Here is a 20,288-nt window from a genome sequence, read left to right as displayed (position 1 = left end):
AAACTACTTACTTACCAAAACTTACCAGAAATTTTTGAGTGATAAATGTCAGAAATATCCCATTTGTGTACTCTAGCCCCATGTCCTCACTAGCCCTTATCCCCTATGCGTTTTAATTCATGCGCCTAAAAACAGTCTGAGCCACGTGTAACTTTTTCGAGACCTCAAGCTGCGTGTTTCAAGTTATAACTTATTAGAAAGTAACAGAAGGTCAAGTTCAAGGATTTTACGAAAAAAAAGTACGTAATTTGTTTCTTTACGGTTTGCAAGAAACTGTTCTTATATTTTAAATGCTTCCCTTGAAACAATGTAAAGTAATGAAAGATTCATTATGTAAAAGCTGCATTATTTTCGTTGCCATTCTCATGGATTGATGTAAGCAGCTTTTCCTCTTCTAAGTTTAGTTAAGGAAAACATTGTTTTACATAACATGTTGACCGATAAAAAATATTTTCTATCAATAGCCGATTGTGCAATTATACCCTGTGTGCATTTTTACTATTAAGTACTGAGCATCGTTTCATTTTTTCCTCATTCATAATGATGTAAGGATGAACTTATACTTATCCTCCAAATTTTGCGGAATTTCCATAGTTTTATAAATTATTTTTTCTCAAGATAGGAAAGGTAAGGTATAAATATTTTTATAAATTTCATTAAAAGAATTTTGTTTACACCGAACATAAATAGTTTCAACAGTTACGTAAAAAATCAATTAGACAAGTAGTTATATATTTATTCCTGAGAATTTTTTTTTTTATAAATTGCATTTGTTTCAAAATTTATGGCTTTAGTTCTCTTTCAGTGAAAAAAAAATATTTTGCAGAAACTTCAAACGTAGAAGGGTATGCATACCCTCAAATGTTGAAGAAAATGCTTATAGGCCGTTCAAAAAGTACGTACACAAAATTGGAGAAATTTTAACCCCCTGTCCCCCTTCGTACATCACCGTACATAAGGTCTTACTCTCCCCCCCCCTTAGAGTATGTACATTTTATTAGTCTACCCCCCTTAAATTAAAATTAAAATAATTATGTTTTAAATAAAATTAAATATTTACTTAAAATAATTTATTCATTTAAATTATTTAAACAGTCTGGTGTTTGCAGTTCTTTATTTTGCGAGACAACTTTTTTTGAGAACTGATTTACTCATTCTAACAAGTGGTCGCGGTGTGAAAAAAAATACAAGAACAAACATATGTATAATACATGTGTAGGAAAAAGTCAAATTTAAATTTGGTGTATGCTTATAGTGTACGTACTTTGTATAATACCTCCCCACCGTTCAAAATAGAAAATCCCCCCCTTCGGGATGTACGTACTTTTTGAACGGCCCCTTACCCTTCTATCAAGTACAGAATTTTCATAGCATTATAAAATAATTTTCCAAATCGTTGTAATTCTGTTGAAAAAATTAAAATTTAAAAAATTTTCAAACATATTTTTTTTAATTCACTACTTTGCAACATAAGTAGTGGTATTGGTTAAATTAAATAGTTTAAATAAACAAAAATGAATTTAGTTTCTACCATCTCTTATATTTTTAGTTGCCTGTTGCATCTTTGAACATTAGAATTTATTAGAGAATTTAGAATTATAAGAATTCAGTTCATCATTGTACTAAATAACTTAACAATCATACAAAAGGTCACATAAGCTAAAGATTAAGTTTGAAAAATTCTAATAAACATGAAATGGAAATTCCATTTACTTTAAAATTTTCTGCCATACGTTTATACCAATGCAAAAAAATATTCTGCAGAAATCTCAAATGTTAAAATGTATATTCAAATTGGACACGTAACGAGGGAGTGTAGGAGAGGAAATAAAAGAAGACAGGCACATAAATGACGCTATCTAAACATATTACACAGTATTAACAAATTTTTATTTCTTTACGCGTTAAGTAGAAATCCTAGTTTAATTGGGCTAATAATTTCGAAAAACATATGTTTAGAAATATATATATTTACAAAAAAGAAAATGCAATATTTAGAAATATATATATGTGTAATAGTTTAAAAATCTATCTATATATTTTTCTTACACGGCGACAAAAAAAGCCTCATTACAACTCCCCGAATGGCAACGTTAGAAAATCAAACACTGTTTGCCGCTAAAAATGACACATGCCAAATCTAGCTGAGGTGGCTCAACATATAGCGCTTTTAAAAACGGAAACTGAGATAACCAGAGAGAGAGAGAGCATTCTTACCAAATGTGATCTCTTCCGAAATTCACCCTATCAGCTGCGGCAATCTCATACTATTAAGCTAGGCAGAAGTGAGTAGTCTTTGTCGATATTTTAGTATTTTGTCGAAAGCGCTTTTTTTCACGAATTTATATATTACGAAATTATTTGACGATTTTTGATTTATATCGCAAATTTATTTGTTTTATTACTGTTATTAGTTATTCTTTGAAAAATGAGTTTCAGTCGTGCTGTTACGCTTTAAGATTTTATACTATAGCACATTTCTAAGAGGTTTAAAGAATTACATGTCATTTATTTGAATTCAAATTTATTTTAATGACTTAGTATTTACTAAAAAGACGTAATTTTTTTTTTTTTTTTAAAGTTTTTATATGGATTTGAATGATTGTTTTGAATTCTTAGAATTTTGTACATTTTCAATGAAGCTAAGTTAGCAGCGAGCGAAGCGATCTTGGTTTGCGAAGCAAACCATATAAGATTGCATAGCAATTTTCGGTGGTTGGCGAGCGTTAGCGAGCAGGGGGCGCAGCCCTCAAGTGGTTAATAATCCTCACCGCGGATAATCTACTAGCAAATGATCGGGACTCAACTGTAATTGTTTTACCAGAAAATATAATTTTTACTTCTGAATCTTTTCACTAAAATGATGATTGATGGTCCTTTCTTAAAAACAATATGAAAACTCATATATGATAGAAAATGTGAATTTTTTTGTTTCGATATCTTGTAATTTTTTCGTTTTGATAACTTTTTGAAATCTAGTAATTTTTTACGTAAAAATCATGTAATTTATTTTTATTTTTTTATTTGACATCAAGTAATTTCCTTGTTATACTAGATATATAATATACTTTTGTATAATATACTTTTGCATAACGTACTAATATACTATTAATTTGTATAATAAACTAATATAGATCTACTAATTTTGACATCTTGTAATTTTCTTCTTTTGACATTTTTCTATTTCTTATAGATCTCCCGGCCAACCATGTACGAGAGAGATATCTTTGCCCTTCGGTTTCGTCAACCACTGTAAACAGAAGTTCATTAAAAAGAAGCTATTGGCTTTGGATTCAGATGGACAAGGAACGTCAGTTGAGAATTTCTTCATCCCATCCTGTTGTGTCTGTCAGATCAGCAGAGTGCCACAACGACGGTGATGCGAACACAACACACCCATATTACGATACTGTGATATATGAGTCAAATCGAAACTACTTAATAACCATTCTTTTTGAATATGTTTTTCATCAAATTGCGAGAACAATATGCCTCCTCTAAGGTGACCACCGATGACAACAGTCTTTTACTTTCTAGTACAAAAGATTCTTTGAAAGTAATCGACAATACCGAATTGAAAAAAAATAATACTTGAAATGAAGATTAAGTATTGGACCTTAAAGTGTAATAAGCATTGTCATCTGTTAGTGTTAACTCTTTTTCTGTAAACATGTAGTTTTGTCGCTTTGTGATTTATATACAAATATATATATATATATATATATATATATATATATATATATATATATATATATATATATATATATAATGCAACATTTTAAGTTTTTGAGTGTTATTTTTTCCAATGGGAGTGTTCTGAAGCAGTAATTTTTATATCTAATAGAACTTTTATCACAATTTAATCCATAGCTGCCAACAGGCACAGCCGTTGAGAAAAAATTTCTTAGTGGTAGCAGCATATAGCTTTTTGACATACGAAATCTTTAATTTAAAGTTTCAAAAAATGTCCAACCTACTCGAAAAAACAATTGTTTTTAAAAAATATTTGTAGATATGATATATTTTTTAACTTGTTTAGCTCTTGAATGTTTAAGTAGTTTAATTCTTAGAAAATATTTCAAACCTTAATTGTTGTTTTGCTATCACTTCGTAAAAATTTTGCGTTACCGTATCCATAGCTGAAAAAGATTTTACTTAGTGTTAGAAAAACAACAATTACGTATAAAAAAGAAATTTAAAAACAAAACTACTGAGACATCTATAAGCATAGTTAGTCAACATATAGATCTTATCTACTTGAATTTTTTTTTTTAAATTACTGATTCATCGTGGTAGATTTTAAAAAAAAAATTTGAAATTATAAATGTCAAGATTTATTGCTCAAATACGCATGTTTAAAAAAATTTATGCAGTGGTGGATACATAACCATTGCTACCTTTTGGAGAAAGATTTCTAAAACTTTGGAAATTCTCCAGTTGTTAGAGGGTAAATTTATTCAAGTAACAAGGATACCCCTGAACAAAACCTTGCGCAAAAGTTGGCAGCTAAAGCTTGTGGTTTTGATTGTTTGGTTATTTTTTAATATTTATGAACTGCAACTTTTTATCTTTGTACATAGACATGGGAAACACTACTTCTCTATAGATCAGTACTAAGAGCTATAATTTGTATTTTTTTGCAGATTTCATTATTTTTTATAAATAATTCTTATTTACCTACAATGCAGGGTAATAATTAAATTTCTGTTTATATTTATAAAGGCTATTGTATTGTGAGCGATATTTTACTTTTATATTGTTTATTCTTTCTCATTCTATGATTAATAATAAAGCTTAGTGATTTTCTTCAACTGAAACTGGAAATTTATTGAGTTTATAATTTAAATTATGTTTTTCAATGGTTCGAAATCTGAATCGATAAAAGCGTACTAATTATTATTTTGACATGTCTAGTACTTTTTCAAATTGTTCTTTGTATATCAGATTAATTGCTACATTTAGGTCGAAAAATTTGTCCTAAATTAGTAACTGCCTTAAAAGTAGATTGAGTTATACATAACTTCTGTTACAGTTGAGTAGATCGACACCAGTAAAATTTTATAACTTAATTCATTTACTAGAAAATATTTTACTTTATTAGATGGATTTCATGTACATTTTTATTACTTATAATTTTGTTATTACCTAATAATGGGAAAGTGTCATTTTTCTTTTCTCAAGAACTCCATTTTCTCCCCAAATTTTAATTTTGTCAAGTATGTTTCTTAGTTTAATTTCAGGATGAATGGGAACAGAGCCGTAATGCCTCAGACGCCCAGTTCCACTACAACGGACGAACGAACACTTAGATGGACAGCAAATATATATTTTAAAGTGGTAGTTTATAAATTGTGATTCTTGGTTCAATAAACTCAATTTAGTAGATTTTTATTTACCACTATTTCTAAATAATTCGTAGGCTTATATAATTCACCACATTGTAGTACTTAAGTCATGCTATACCTTTTAAAACGCAAGCAAAAATAGTCAAATATTTGCAAAATTTACTTTGTAGTTATTTACCGTTTTTTTAATTACTTTGGCTTGTCCGGAGCAGTTGGCATCTCTGGGATGAGATAGGATAGAAGATAGGGCGTTGCTTAAAAAACATGCGATTATTAAAGTATGTTGGCACTGGTTTGAAAAGGAAGGACACAATACTTGCTGACGGCCTGGCTGATTGATCGCCTAACACCCTCAAATCCCTGAAAAGTGTTGTGAAAAATGCAAAATCTTAAAATCATCAGTTTCTATAATCAGCTTAAAAGTGTTCAAATGTAGCGACTAATCTGGGATTAATTTAAACATTTCGTTAATTTTTACTTCACCAAAAGAAATATTTCAGAATTATACAGGATCGAATTTGGACGTATATTTTTTAAAACCCTTTTTTTCCCTTCAAAAAATTGTTTCCGTTCACACAAGCTCAATACCACAGACTTGAGTGGACAAGTCTGGAGGCTACTTTGGACCTTGAACATCTGTAACCGAAATCCTCCATCTCGGCATTATTGTGCTATGTATAAGGTTCAGAAAAATGATAGAGATCACATGAAAAAGTAAAGTTAATGAGTGTAAGGAATTTCGAAATCTGACAGGCAAGTCTAGTACTTTGATTCATAGTTGCTGAAAGGAAGGTTTCCACCGGCGGCTAAAAACGCAACGAGTGGTTACTGATAAAATTCAATATTGTGTTTGAATTATCAAATTTTACTAACATTTTTTTGTAAATTTTGTAAAATTGTTTACTATTGACAATGTAAGCATGAGTCCTATTTGAGTTGCGGTAACAATCCGGCCACCCGGCCCTTATCGCATCCATCATGTACTTTTTTTAAGAAGTGAGGTAACACATTATGGTCAGCTGACCATATAGTTGATATAATTATAAGACGATGACGATGCCCAGCATTTTAGCAAGGCAACAATCCCCGATCTGAACTGCCCAAGAAACCTCTCCTGTACAATAGCTGGGCTACGTACTGGACATTTCAAGGTCATGAAGATCTCACGCACCCATATAAAATTCAATCCCTTCCGCAAGTACTGTCCTCATTTGCAACTAACTCCAGACCATGTTTTTGACTGCCAGGCCATTATCGGCTCCCTCTTTCAACTTGGAGCACCTCCCATCGAAATTCTCCATGGCCATCGGGCTCCAGAACTTGCAAACCTTGTTATCAAGACTTTTGGAGGACTCTACTCTTTGCACTTGCATAGACACGACAACAACAACGACGATGCTCTGTGGTTGATAAGGTACCTACCCTCGCAATCTAGCACCAAACCTCTTAATCTGAAATTTTGCCCTAGGGCAACTGGTACTTTTGACATAGATAATAAGTATAAAATAGTCATCATCGTTTATATGATAACTGGGCATCTGAGGCCTTACGATCCTTTTCCCATTCGTCCTAAAATAAACTAAAAACATACATGACAAAAAATATAGTTCAGGGCGCAAAATGGAGTTAGTGAGCTTATGACTCTTTGCCATTATGAGGAAATATCAAATTGGAAATTATTAGAGGTAGGTGAAAATATACGTGAATACGAGTAATGAAAATATACGTGGATACAAGTAATGAAAATATACTTGAATACAAGTAATGAAAATATACGTGGATACAAGTAATAAAATTTAAGATACAATGAGAATAAAAAAAACTAACAAATATTTACAGTTTGAGAATATAAACAAGGGGGACGAGTTAAAGGTGCGTGTGAAGATATGTGTATGTGTACAAGAAAGTCTGGCTCTGTTATAGTAGAGACCCGGCCGTCCTGGCAATTACCGCTCGTGCCGGGTTGCTCTCCACACTTAAGTTACAGGGATTAACTTAACCCTGATCAGAACCCTAGGGATTAATAAGTATAAAAAATGGTATTGTTTCAAATATGTATAGTTTAAAATGTAAGTCGCAGTTTATGATTAAAGAAATAAGTTTATTATAAATAGATAAAAATGAAAAGGTCATAAATTGGATAAGTATATAATATGATAATGTAATTTATTGAGAAGAAAAATAGTGGAGAATATCTCCATTTAATAGTGAACAATATCTCCATTTAATGGTGAACAATTTGCCCATAATAATAAGCCGTGAATGCAGATAAGCTGGCTACTTTTAAAATCACTTCATTAAAATTAAGAAATAAATATAAGTAATAAGGCAATAATAAAAAGTAACAATAGTGGACATCGTGAATTAATGTCATGTATTTACAGGAAACGAATATTTACAGGAATATAGTATATAAAATATAAATTAAATAAGTTGAAGTGCACCTCGTTTAAAATATTGACCCGGCCGTCCCGGTAACACCGCTCGTGTTGGGTTGCTCACTATTCTGAGTTTAAACAGACCCGTGGCTCGCCTGGATTGGGCCCTGTTAGAGGGTTACTCCTTCACCAGGTTTGCCACAGTTCTGGTGTTTGTGCTGTGAGTGTCAGTCTGTGAGTGCGTTGTGTGATAAAAAAACAAGTAATTAATAATAGATCCCTATTCATAAAACTTTGATATGAGACAGTCTGAAGTAAGAAAGACAGTTAATGGGCTATAACTAGCGCTGTCTTTGATAATTTCTATTATTAAATAGGTGATCACGGTTTGATGCTGTGCAGTCTTTGGCTTCGTTATAAAATTTGATGTTGAGCTTTGCCATGCAATAATTAATATCTTCAATTTTGAAGTCTCGCTTGAGAGAATTATTACTGATAGCCCGTGGGGCCCCAAGCATCGTGGGAATTAGTTCAAAACTTGATAGTTTTCTCTTTAGATGATTACCAAGAGCTTTAAGCACGGGGCAGGCGTATGTTAAGATGGGTCTAAGCGCCTGCTGATGGATGGTTCTCTTATTATAAAGATCTAATTTTGAGTCTTTGTTAAGGATATCATTGAGGACAAAGAATGCTCCTCTAGCTCTTTTAATGATATCATCAATATGCTTACTTCTGCTTAGATTATAGGATATGGTAATACCTAGGTATTTAACTTGTTTAATTGGTGGGATATTAACATTAAACCCACGGATATTTGAAATTTTATAATTTTTGATTTTACTATCAATAATCTTTTATCTGGGTGCAACTTAACCCTTTCGCGCCGACTGTCACAAATACGTGACAGCAAAAAACCGTATCAATCAGGGTGAAAAGATAAAACTGGTAATCAAAGTATTTATTTAGCAGTTTATTTGTGGGCGGAGTTATAATTGTTTGATTTATTTAATTCACCATTACTTTGTTCAAAGTAAAACTATTTAGTTATACTTTGAATTAACATTGATTATATATATTATTAAACTAACAATAATTAAAATAAAAGCAAAGCAAGTCTGTCAAATTAGTAACGACTACATTTAAGTTACCGTTTTTTATTTAATTGCAACTTGATTCTGATTTTGTACGAATGCTTTTCTGAATCAAAAGTCTCCAAGGGGTTAATTCGCCATTTGCAGCACCAGTTTTCCACAATATTTAATTTATTTTGTAAAAGCTCTATTACTCGATAGGTATAAATATCTTAAAGCTTTTTTTTCTGTTACGTTTTAAATACAATTAGTTAAGTAGCAATTTTTCATTTTTAGAAACATTTCCAGAACAAAAAAATAAAATCAATCAACTCAATCAGAGATGGCAAATTAATATTAAAGTGAGGAAAAAAGTGAAACGCCTTTGAAATAAGTTAGGAATTTTAGACTAAGAAGCGTAGTAGAAAGTAGGCGTTACTTTCAACCTTGAATTAACAAGAAGCTTAAAATTTAAATCGAGTATAATTGTTAAACGCGTCATACTATGTTTTAGATGCTCTTTTTTACTTTTATGCAATCAATGCTGGACATTTTGTTATAAAGTATATTTATTTGCCTACAATATTTAGAAAAAGTTTGCGGAATTAGTAAGCAGGTGGCAAATAGTCTCAAAACCAAAAATGTTTAAATAATTTATTTAATGGTTACCAGTAAATTTAAAATAATATAATTTTCAATATTTTAATGCGCACCCTTATGTACACGACTGATACGTTAAATTAGATATAGCAACATTTCCGAAGCTTCGTCTGCTACTTCCAACGAGTTGGCAGATAAAGCGTGCATAATTTAGGAGTCAATGAAATGCTTCTGTTACGAAGCGAGGTGGAGTCGCTTAAGTTCTCTTGAGAGTTAGATGTTATTCAAATTGATTTTTTAAATTGATGAATATTGTTCAAAAATATAATACATAAAGGTTTTAGAGATTAATGTAATTGTTATTTAATTTCTTTTATGGAAGAAAAGACAATACAGTATAATATTGTATCACAGATTATTCTTTGGCTGGTGCACAAGTCATTCGAAAATAAATAAAATACATGAATATAAAGAACACGCATTAGTATGCATATTTTAAAATGTAGAAGTTCCAACATTAGCGAACATTTATGATATATCCACGCGACGTAAAAGTGACAACAAATTAGTTTCCGGCATGGCTTATAGCTATCAGAAATTTTATTGCGTCCCTTGCAATGTTAAAAGGCGAGTTTCTTTTATTTTAGAGATTGAATTTTATGAATATGGACTACCCGATGATCAAAATTCTACTTAGCAGTTCAAGCAGAAGAATAAACTTGCAATCCGTAATAAAAGCAACCGAAGATCTATCGAAAATTATCCAAGCATAGAGGATAGCAAAATTACAAATATTGTAAAAAAAGTGCGAGGAACCGGCAATAAATTTCACAATCTGTAGAAAAATTCCTTAGTATTTTGTTCGCTTGTAGCAAATGATAGTACTTGGTTTTTAATATGTTGTCTTCGACAGACGCATTCACGTGAATACTATTTAGAATTGTGGCACTTTTTATTTTGCACATGTCGAGTGTCCATATTGATCAACGAGACTGTTAGTAAAGAAGGAGATAACAGATGGCGCTACTAAATTTTTTTTTTTTTAAATTTTGTTGCTCGGGGGGGAAAAACACTTTGTTTTAATTTTATTTTATTTTGTATTATTCCCGTCGTTCAACAGCCGACCCAATTTTGGGTTTACGACTACTAATATTTAACTCCGTAGCCTTGTAATTTTGAAGCAATCCAGAAGACAATGAAACTCCTGGATCAGGACGTCTGAAGGTATGATTTGGTATGGGAACATGGAGGACATTGTGACTAGAAAGATTCAACGTGTATCAGTCAGTCCCAATTTACTACACTGGGATTCTTCGGACATGCGTCCAGTGCCCTACTAACCAGGCCTGATTTAGTTTTATTATTGAATTTAAAAAATTTAACTGCTTTATGCGATTATAATTCTTGTTTATTTCAGTAAATTACAATTAATCAATATTTTTGTTAGATGTGTGATTAAGAATCTATGAGTAATCAAGAGGGTGCACAGATTGAGCTTGAGAGTATTATTGACGAATGCCCTAAAGTTCAAAACGAATTATCACATTCTGTGAGCACAAAAAATTTACCTTAATTCATATTTTAGAATTTTTACGTTACAATATTTTCAATTTTAAACTTTCTATCCATAATAGAGGAGAGGAAGGAAATTAAAATGAAAAAAAAAAAGTTGTATTGTTTTCAAGAAAAATTACTTAATGTTTCAAAAGGTGTATAGTAAATAAATCCAATCAAATATTAGTCCGATATTAAATATAAAATACAACTTGGAAATGGCATCTTTTTTCTTTGGAATATTAAAAAAAGAAGTTATTTCTACAATAAAGCGGACATTTTAAACAAATTCTTGAACCTGACATTTTACCATTTATTTTTTGAAAATCACAAAATCAAAACAAAAGATTACGAAATTTATATTATGCTTGTAACTGACATCGATTTAATTGTGGTAGATATAAAATTGCTAGCGTGAATTGTGCAATCCTCACCTGCCTGGTGTAACGCCTTTGAAAAAACCTCAACAAACTTATCGAAATCCTAAACGACATCTTGAGAAAGCTCACGAGAACCAGATTGCTTATCCGCCGCAACGCCATTCATAGAGATCTTAACAATGACCGTTTCGACCATCATTTCAACAAATTTAACAGAAACTTCTTTAATAAAGCCGCCACCATGAAAATCAATCTGCAAGCCATGAGGAGGAGTCAACAATACATTGAGGAAGATGAAGGTAATGATAGATGGCCTATACTTCAATTGGGTGTAAAGAGGAATATTTATACATTTTATGCACCTTCTCTTATACACTTGCGGTCATTTCTTTGAAAGCTAAGCTTTAACATACCAAGTTAACATACATAAGATAGTAACGCCTACTTTAATCTGCCATGCTTTTCGCTGCGCTTCGAACAACTTACGTGTGGTAACGATCTTATCTGCAGTAAGATCTTAGTAAAACAGAGAGCAAGGTGCATAAAGCTCAAAGTATACAAGTTTAAAATTGTTAAAATCTTATTTTAATCCTGAATATTTTGAGATTTCTCCTATATTTAGCACTTGCAACCAAATAGATATTATGAAATATCGTAATTTTATTTCAAGTTCTGGCAATAAGAGTGAGTCCTGCACCATCAACAATTTACTGTTTCTTCCATGCATTGTCAATCATAAAACTAATGTATAATGGTATAATGGCTTCTTTTCAACAAATAAAACAATGAAAATTGAAAATTATAATTTTCTTTTCTTATCTACCAGTATATATAATATATAATACTTTTCTAGTATAATACTTTTCCTATTTGGCATACATCACCATAATGAGATATATGACCTCGATGCAGCTTTCTGCGCAGTATCTTAACTAAGCGCGGAAGGCGTGTCTCTGTCTAATTGAGTTGGATATAACTGCTGCTTCTTCCTTCAGAAAATTGCTTCGAGGTTTCCGACGTAGAGATGGGCAAAACTGCTACTTTTCAGTCACTGTTACTTCTGCTACTGGGACCCAAAAGTAACAGTGACAAATAGCAGTGACTGTTATTATTTCGATATAGATTTAATCGATATTTTATATCGATTAATCGTTTTTATTTATAAAACTTGGTATAAATTAATCGATTAAGTGCTTTAGTTAATAATCGATATGATTAGTTTTTAGTTAATTTAATCGATATAATATTTTTATTGTAAAATTAATCACTGTAATTAGTTTTTAGTAAAATTAATCTAAATCATCAATTTTTAATGTAGTCAATTAAAATAATTAATCTTTATACTGAGTCATTCTTATGGAAAGAGATAATTTTTAATAATGTATATCGCAGTACGCAATTTAGTAATATGGTTTTTAATAACTAATATGGGACCTTATTTAATTCTTGTAAAATGTTAAAATAACAAAATCAAAGCTTTTATCTCAGATAAGATATTAAATTAAAACTCATAATTCTTCTCGTTACTAATATTTTCATAATGATATTACAGTGAAAATCTGATCTCAAAATTTTTGTAGTTGAGTTATTGGCATTTAAAAACGATGAATGATGAGATTAATTCAATATTTTATATTATAGAATACTGATTTCTTCATTAAATCTACAGTAAAATGAAAACTTAATCGCAAGTAAATTTTTAGTAATGTTGTCAAACAAAAAATATCACCGTATTAATGAAATTCTTCATAGCTTTTCAAACTTTTATGAAGATTTTTTCTCCTTTATAAAAGAAAAGAATGCGTAGTATGAAAACAAAAATTTATTTAATTTTTTTGTTATGATTATTGTTATGAATTTAGATATTTTCATAATTTTGCGTTTATTTTATCCTTGGCTGGTAGCATTAATTTCGTACACCAGGATCTGTTATAAGAGCCAACAGATGGCGCCACTAAGCATTTTTTTTTTAATTTTGCTGTTTGGAAAGGAGAAATAAACACTATGCTTTAATTTTTCTAATAGATATAAAAAATTCAACTGCTTTATGCAATTGTTATTTATATTTATTTCAGTAAATTACAATTTATCAATATGTTTCTAGGCATGCATAGATGTGTGATTAAGAATCTATGAGTAATAATTGAATTCTACTAGAGTATTATAGACGAATACCCTAGAAAAAAGGATAAGAAAATCAAATAAAATAGTTCAAAAGTGAATTATCACCAAAGCGTTAAAAACTCCAAAACTTAACTGAATTTATATTTTGGCTTTTTTCGTTGCCATGGCTCTAATCGCTATAAATATCGATCTTAGATTTTCTCTCTACAAAATGGGCGAGAACGGAATTTCTTTTTTTAAATCTTATTATTTAAAAAAATTACTTAAAATTTCAATAACTTTTTAAGGAATATTATAGAAATAAATAAATTTAATTTAATTTACTTAAATTTACTTAGTTGTTTTCAAAGAGGTTGATTAATTTTTTAATTTGACATTTATTGATAGCAGTCTTTATTCTCTTCACGATTTGTACAGTTCTTAAATTAAACAAAAATTAAGATAAAAAGTAAATGTCATCAGTCTTTCTCACCCAGTTGTGGTAGAATTACAATAATTTAGATGGGAAAAAAATTATGATCAAAATTTCACAGAAATTAACTAACTACGCACAATTATTGGCAGAATTTTGGAAATGATATCTATTTTTTCTTTTATAATATTCAAACAAACTTTTCATCCATTAAAGTAGACATTTTAAAAAATTTCTTAAACCTGACATTTTACCATTTATTTTTTAAAAAATCATAAAATAATTTATTAAAAAAATATTTAAATTAAAATTTTATGCATGCAACTGATATCGACTTGTATTTAGTTGCTTGAATAAATTTAATAGAAAATATTAGCCGCAAAATTTTGATAGGTATAAATCTATAAATAAAAATGTAAAAATTGACACTTGCTTTCCCGAGGCATCGAACCACAGACCTTTCATACACTAACGCGGCACTGTACCCACTATACACTTTACGTTCGAGAATTAGATTGCTTATAAAAATTAAATTATTATTACGTACTTTTAAATATTTATAGATATTTCTTGAAATTTTTACTTATTGTTGATTGTTACATTGTTGATATTTAGTAACTTGTACTAATTTTTCGATTTAAGGGGGAAAAAAGAAGATAACATTTTTCCTTTTTTTTTCACGACTTAAGATATAAATAAAAATGTTTGCTATGTCTGGAAACTTGATGTAAAAAATTCTAATCTTTAAACAATATCTGTTTCTTCTTCTACTTTTTTATGTGCTGCATAATTGATATTTATGACCGAAAATTCAGTTCCCTTTAAAGAAGAAAAATCAATAAAAATAATAATTTGTTTTAGATTTCAAGTATGAATATAAACTAAGCTACGGTTGAATATATACAAAAATATTATATATTCGAATTATATCTTGTTCAAATATATAATATTGTATTAAGATTACTATTAAGATTTTTCTATTATCGAACAATTTATCTAATACTAAATTATAAAAATTATCAAAATAAAAATAGAAATCATGGCTTTTTTTAATTTCTTTTTTTCTTCAAACTAAAATAGAGACTGAACTCCGTTATGATATTTGATCAAAAATAACAGCAAAATTTTTCAGAGTGGAGCAGCTTGAATTTAGAAGCGACGAAAATGCTTCCATTCGCAGGGTACGAGCTGGAGCATCGGCCGGCAATATTCACTGGTATTTCAGTATGTTTTTTGGAGCAGTGAATATACCTGTGGCATTTGGAACAGCTAGAGTAGCAGTGATAATTGTCACAGTGACAGTAGCAGTGAAATTTGTCACTGTGACAGTAGCAGTGAAATCTGTCACAGTAACAGTAGCAGTGATTTTTGTCACAGTCACAGTAGCAGTGATTTTTGTCACAGTGACAGTAACAGTGACTTGTCACAGTGACTGCTCCAGTCACTGTGACAACTTTTTGGTTGGAACAGGCTGTCACAGTGACTGCTCCAGTCACTGTGACAAGTCACTGTTACGTTACTTTCGACTCATCTCTATTCCGACGATGTGGCGGATAAAGCATGTATGTAGCTAAGTTAATCAATGAAATTCTCAAATATCCTGGTGATGCGAAGTGAAGTCACTTAAGGTCTCTTGAGGATTTGATGTTATTAAACAGTAATAGATGAATATTGTTAAAAAATATAATGAACAGGGGTTTTCAGATATTAATGTATTTGTTATTTTTTTATGGTAGTAATGACAATATAACAATACAGTATAATATTGTATTACAGATTATTCTTTGGCCGGAGCACAAGTCATACGAAAACAAACAAAATACGTGAATGTAAACAACGCGCTTTGTTGGAACTTCCATATTTCAAAATATGGAAGTTCCAACAATAGCGATTATGATATATCCACGCGACGAAAAAGTGACAGCAAAATACTGACCAATTGGCTTCTAGCATGGCTCACAGCTATCAGAAGTTTTATTACGTCCCCTACAATGTTAAAAGGTATATTTCTTTATTTAAGACGCCGAATTTTATGTATTACGGGCTACCCGATACTCAAAATTCTACTTAGCAGTTCAAGCACGAGAATAAACTTACAATCCGTAATAAAAGCGACCAAAGATTTGTCGAAAATTACCCAAGCATAGAGGATAGCAAAATCAAAAATATTGTAAAAAAATGCGAGGTTCCGGCAATAAGTTTCACAATCTGTAAAATAATTCCTTAGTATTTTGTTCTCTTGTAGCAAGTGACAGTGCTTGGCTTTGCTGTCTTCTACAGACACATTCACATGAATACTATTCATAATTGTGGCACTTTTTCTTTTGCGCATGCTCATTGGGTGTTTTTTTTTTCTTTTCATTTTGCAGTGCAGAAGATTAACGTCATGATCAAAGAAACTTAAATAGGGCGGAAAGTTTGTCATGTTTAGACGCACTGTGCGGGAAAAAAAACGAATTATTTTTAATAACTTTTGAGGAACTGACTGGATCTTCACGTTCTATTACTCAATGAAAATGGCCCGAAAAGTTGACTTCATATATGATAAATAATAAGTTCAGTAAATAACTGCAGACAATATTTTAAATTAAGAAATCAGACACAAAAAATTACTTTCTACGAATAAACATACCTTTTTTTAACGAAAAAAATAGAAAATTTAAACCCTTAGAAATTTTGATCCCCTACCTACTCCACCTTCGTGGAGGACTTTTTCATGGAACTAACCCGTATTTCTGTTACATGAACAGGAAAACCATGAAAACATCCCACGGTTAGTTCGATGGCAAGGGGACTTTAATCCATAATCCGTCTACCATTGAGGATATTTTAACATCAGCACTGTTGTCGGCGCGAGTCAAAGTTCAATAAAAATTAAAAATGTTGATCCTCGCAATTTAGGTTGCTAGTAACTAAACCATTTATCAGAAGTTTCATGGTTGCTAATTAATAATGTTTTTTCAAAATAAATTTACAATAAAATTAAATCTTTCAGAATTAGCAATTTTGGTAAATTTTTAAGAGCTTCACTTATAGAGAAGAGGAACAAAGAGTCACATCATAAGAAGTTTTGAATCATTTACATGTAATGGTACGAAAAATAAATTTTACGAAACAAAGAATCAGACATTGAAACACAAACTTTTTTTTTTTACCACAAGCAGAAATTTTCCCCAAAATCGTTGAAAGATGACTTTCCCTCGGTTTAGCTTTTCTTAAGTTGTTAGAATTCAATCGCTGTGTCCTAGTAATTTTGAACCTCCAAAAGACAAGTAATTCCTAGATATAAAAATATAAAAAAAATATAAAAAAAATAAAAAGAAAGGGCAAAATTGCTTTTATGCAATAAATATTATCTAGAACAATTAATGAGTTGATTGAAAGAAAACATTTATGTTATGTTTACAGTTGCTGTCTACTACACTTACACCAAATGCTAAGCTCACAAACTCCAATAATAAACACATATTAAAACATGCCAAAAGCAAATTTTGTATGAGAGTAATACACATATGTCGAATATTTCCGTTGTTGCTTTCGTATTTTATTCTTTAAATTTATATTGATTTTAAGAAATTTTTTTATTGATTCCTTATTTCTAATTTTTGCTTATTCATCTATCATTTCAATTTAGTAAAACAATTTTCAGCATTAGATATCTAAAGTTTCATGTCATACTTCTAAACGGGCGTCTCTCTTTAGCGAACATATTTTTCTGTCCCGATGGCTTTTGTTTATTTTACAAAAGTTTTCCTGGAGTACAAAAGTAAAAAATATCAGGCCTAAGTAATTTCTGAAATAATAAAATTGATGATAAGGAAGAGTTAAATTTCATACGATCATTTCAATTGATACAAATTTTGCAATGGGCACGAAAGACACCATTTCTGAAAGTTTCAAGCATAATCGTGCAATCAGTTTTGGTACGCAAAAACTTCCTTAAGGTTTGCTACTTAACCCATTTTATCCCAACTTTTTATATTGAAGTGGTGCTATAAGTATAACGAATTTTTAATAGATACTGATAGATGCTAGTTTTTCTCATAGATGACAGCACTAATATATTACCTGCTGAAAAATTTTTTGCAACCAAATTTATTTTTTTATTCTATTTTATTCGATTCAAGCTATAAGCACTACTTCAAATACTTTACCTCTTCGCGAATTGCGTTTACTGTCTAATTATTTTATTTTTAAACCTAAACCGCATTTTGCTACACCCCGGTAAGTTTGGTTACTACTTTCTTTTATTTCATGCTCTTTTTCAACAAATTTTTTTTGCGATATCGACACATATAAGGAATAATTTTTATTTTAGAGATAATTATTCTTTATTCAGAAATATCGCATTAAATTATATATATATATATATATATATATATATATATATATATATATATATATATATATATATATATATATATATATATATATATATATATATATATATATATATATGTAAACTTGCCGGACAGAAAGAATTACTCACCCTAGTGCGCTAGCACCGATGGATCGTTAGGTTCCGCTAGATGACGCAGTGGTCAAGTGACGTGCTCAACTGCGTACGCACTGTAAGTGAAGGGATGTGACAGAGTGACAAAAAAGGGAAATTGTGTTTGACAGTGCCCATGGTCATACGGTGAATGAAGTTGCTGGATTTGTTGGTTTTTCGATGCAGATAGTTCAACGTGTCTACAAGCAGTGATGTAACACATGTGTTCACGAAACACAATGTCAGAATTGTGATCGGTAAAAGATCCTAAATGAAAGGGACCGGACACATATTTCACGACTTGTCAAGCACAAACGTTTTCAAACCCGACAGGAATTGCTTCAGTTAGTGAATGAAGGTCCATCTCCACCAGTTACTGAGAGAACGTTGCGTCGGGAGCTGCAAGCAATGAACATTTGGAGTCGAATACCTCGTAAGAGGCCATTGCTCACAGAGCACACAAAGCTGCGCGACTTGAGTGGTCTGGAAGTCACCGAACGTGGGCAGTTGCGGACTGGCGGAATGTAATATTGTCTGACGAATCATGTTTTTGCCTCAATTCAAGTCTTCGGCGAGTACACCGATCTCATCATGCCTGTGTGCAAGGTCAGGTTCATGCTGGAGGTGGGTCTGTCATGTTTTGGAGTCGCTTTTCGTATTATACATTAGGCCCTCTCTATGTGGGTCCACCAGCATGAACCACCATGTTTTTTTTTTAACATTCTGGAAGATCAGGTGCTGCCTGTCAGTCAACATCTTCATGAAGAGTATGCTGTCGTTACCCCTATTTTTCAAGATGACAACAGCAAAGTTAATCGGGATGGAAGTATATGTGACTGGTTTAATAACACTCAGACATTAAATATATCTCGTCCGACGGGCAAAATCACCTGACTTGATCCCGATTGAAAATTTGTGCGACATGTTGGAACAACGGGTAAATCTCCGAAATCAGCATCATCGCAATTTGGAGGATTTGCGCGATCAAAACCCCAACAAGTGGCTTAAACTGAATTCGACGTACCAGCAAAACCTAGTGGATTCAATTCCGAACCGAATCCTAGTGGATATAAAATTCAGAAGTGATGTTACACGTTATTAAATTATGTTTTTCGTGTTATCCCTAAGGGTGACTGATTTTTTGCTCAATTCAATTTTTCTATATATATTATATATAAGTTCAAAATGTGGAGAAAGCATGGAGAAATACCAGAGTATTGAAAGAAGGGAAAAATTAATTAAAAAAAATTCGAAAAAAAGGAAAAAAATTAATTAAACTCCTGAAATAAAAGATATAATCTTTTCATCAGCTCATACGATGATATCCGTAAAAAGGAGTGCTTTCTAATATTGTAATAATATAGCTAAAGCAAAATATATCAATACAATAGTGTGAGGAACATTCGAAAAAATTTTACAGAAAATTTACAACAATTAAAATAGAACATATTAAGTAAAAATATCACGTAAAAACAGGAAATAAAATATAAAGAAAAAACGGAATTAAACATAAAATGAAATCTATAAAGCGAGTGGCGATTTTAAATGAACTTACATGAGCAGGAAAATTTTCATGAATGATTTAAAATATTTTCGTAATAAGATTGCCAGATTACAAAATATAAAAACAGAAGCGAAAATTGAGGTAAAAGCGTAAATAGAGGGGTTTTGCTTTATAGTGCGTTCTTAGTGAAGTGCGTTTGATTTGTTAGTTACCAAGGATGGACCCAAAAATGGATCTGCGCAAGGTAATATAATATTGGACAATTTAAAGAAGTTGACAATTAATAATTTTAGAAAATTAACTTTTATTTAAAAAAAAAAAATAAAATAGAAAAGTGAAAGAATCAGAAATTTCCTGTTTAGCACATAATTTCAGCCATGGATTTGCCAGAAATGCATTTGCATATGGTAAAAGTTATATAATTGAACA

At 30.8% G+C, this 20,288-nt stretch overlaps 1 protein-coding gene across 2 annotated transcripts in view; it reads left to right on the top strand.

Moving 5' to 3' along the window:
- The window catches only part of LOC107457429 (uncharacterized), a 78,065-nt gene extending 73,389 nt beyond the window's left edge, over window positions 1-4,676 (top strand). For both annotated transcript variants that reach the window (XM_043052286.3, XM_043052289.3), the window contains exon 5: window positions 3,194-4,676. In XM_043052286.3, the coding sequence (XP_042908220.1) occupies window positions 3,194-3,380 (187 nt within the window). In that variant the 3' untranslated portion in view covers window positions 3,381-4,676. The remainder of the gene's footprint in view (window positions 1-3,193) is intronic.
- The last annotated feature ends 15,612 nt before the right edge of the window (window positions 4,677-20,288 follow it).

This window comes from Parasteatoda tepidariorum, chromosome 5, assembly GCF_982258835.1.
Source record: "Parasteatoda tepidariorum strain Cologne lab strain chromosome 5, Ptep-v5.0, whole genome shotgun sequence".
Taxonomy (NCBI): domain Eukaryota; kingdom Metazoa; phylum Arthropoda; class Arachnida; order Araneae; family Theridiidae; genus Parasteatoda; species Parasteatoda tepidariorum.
The sequence above is the reverse complement of the archived record's forward strand: the minus strand, read 5'-3'. Positions and strand labels throughout refer to the sequence as shown.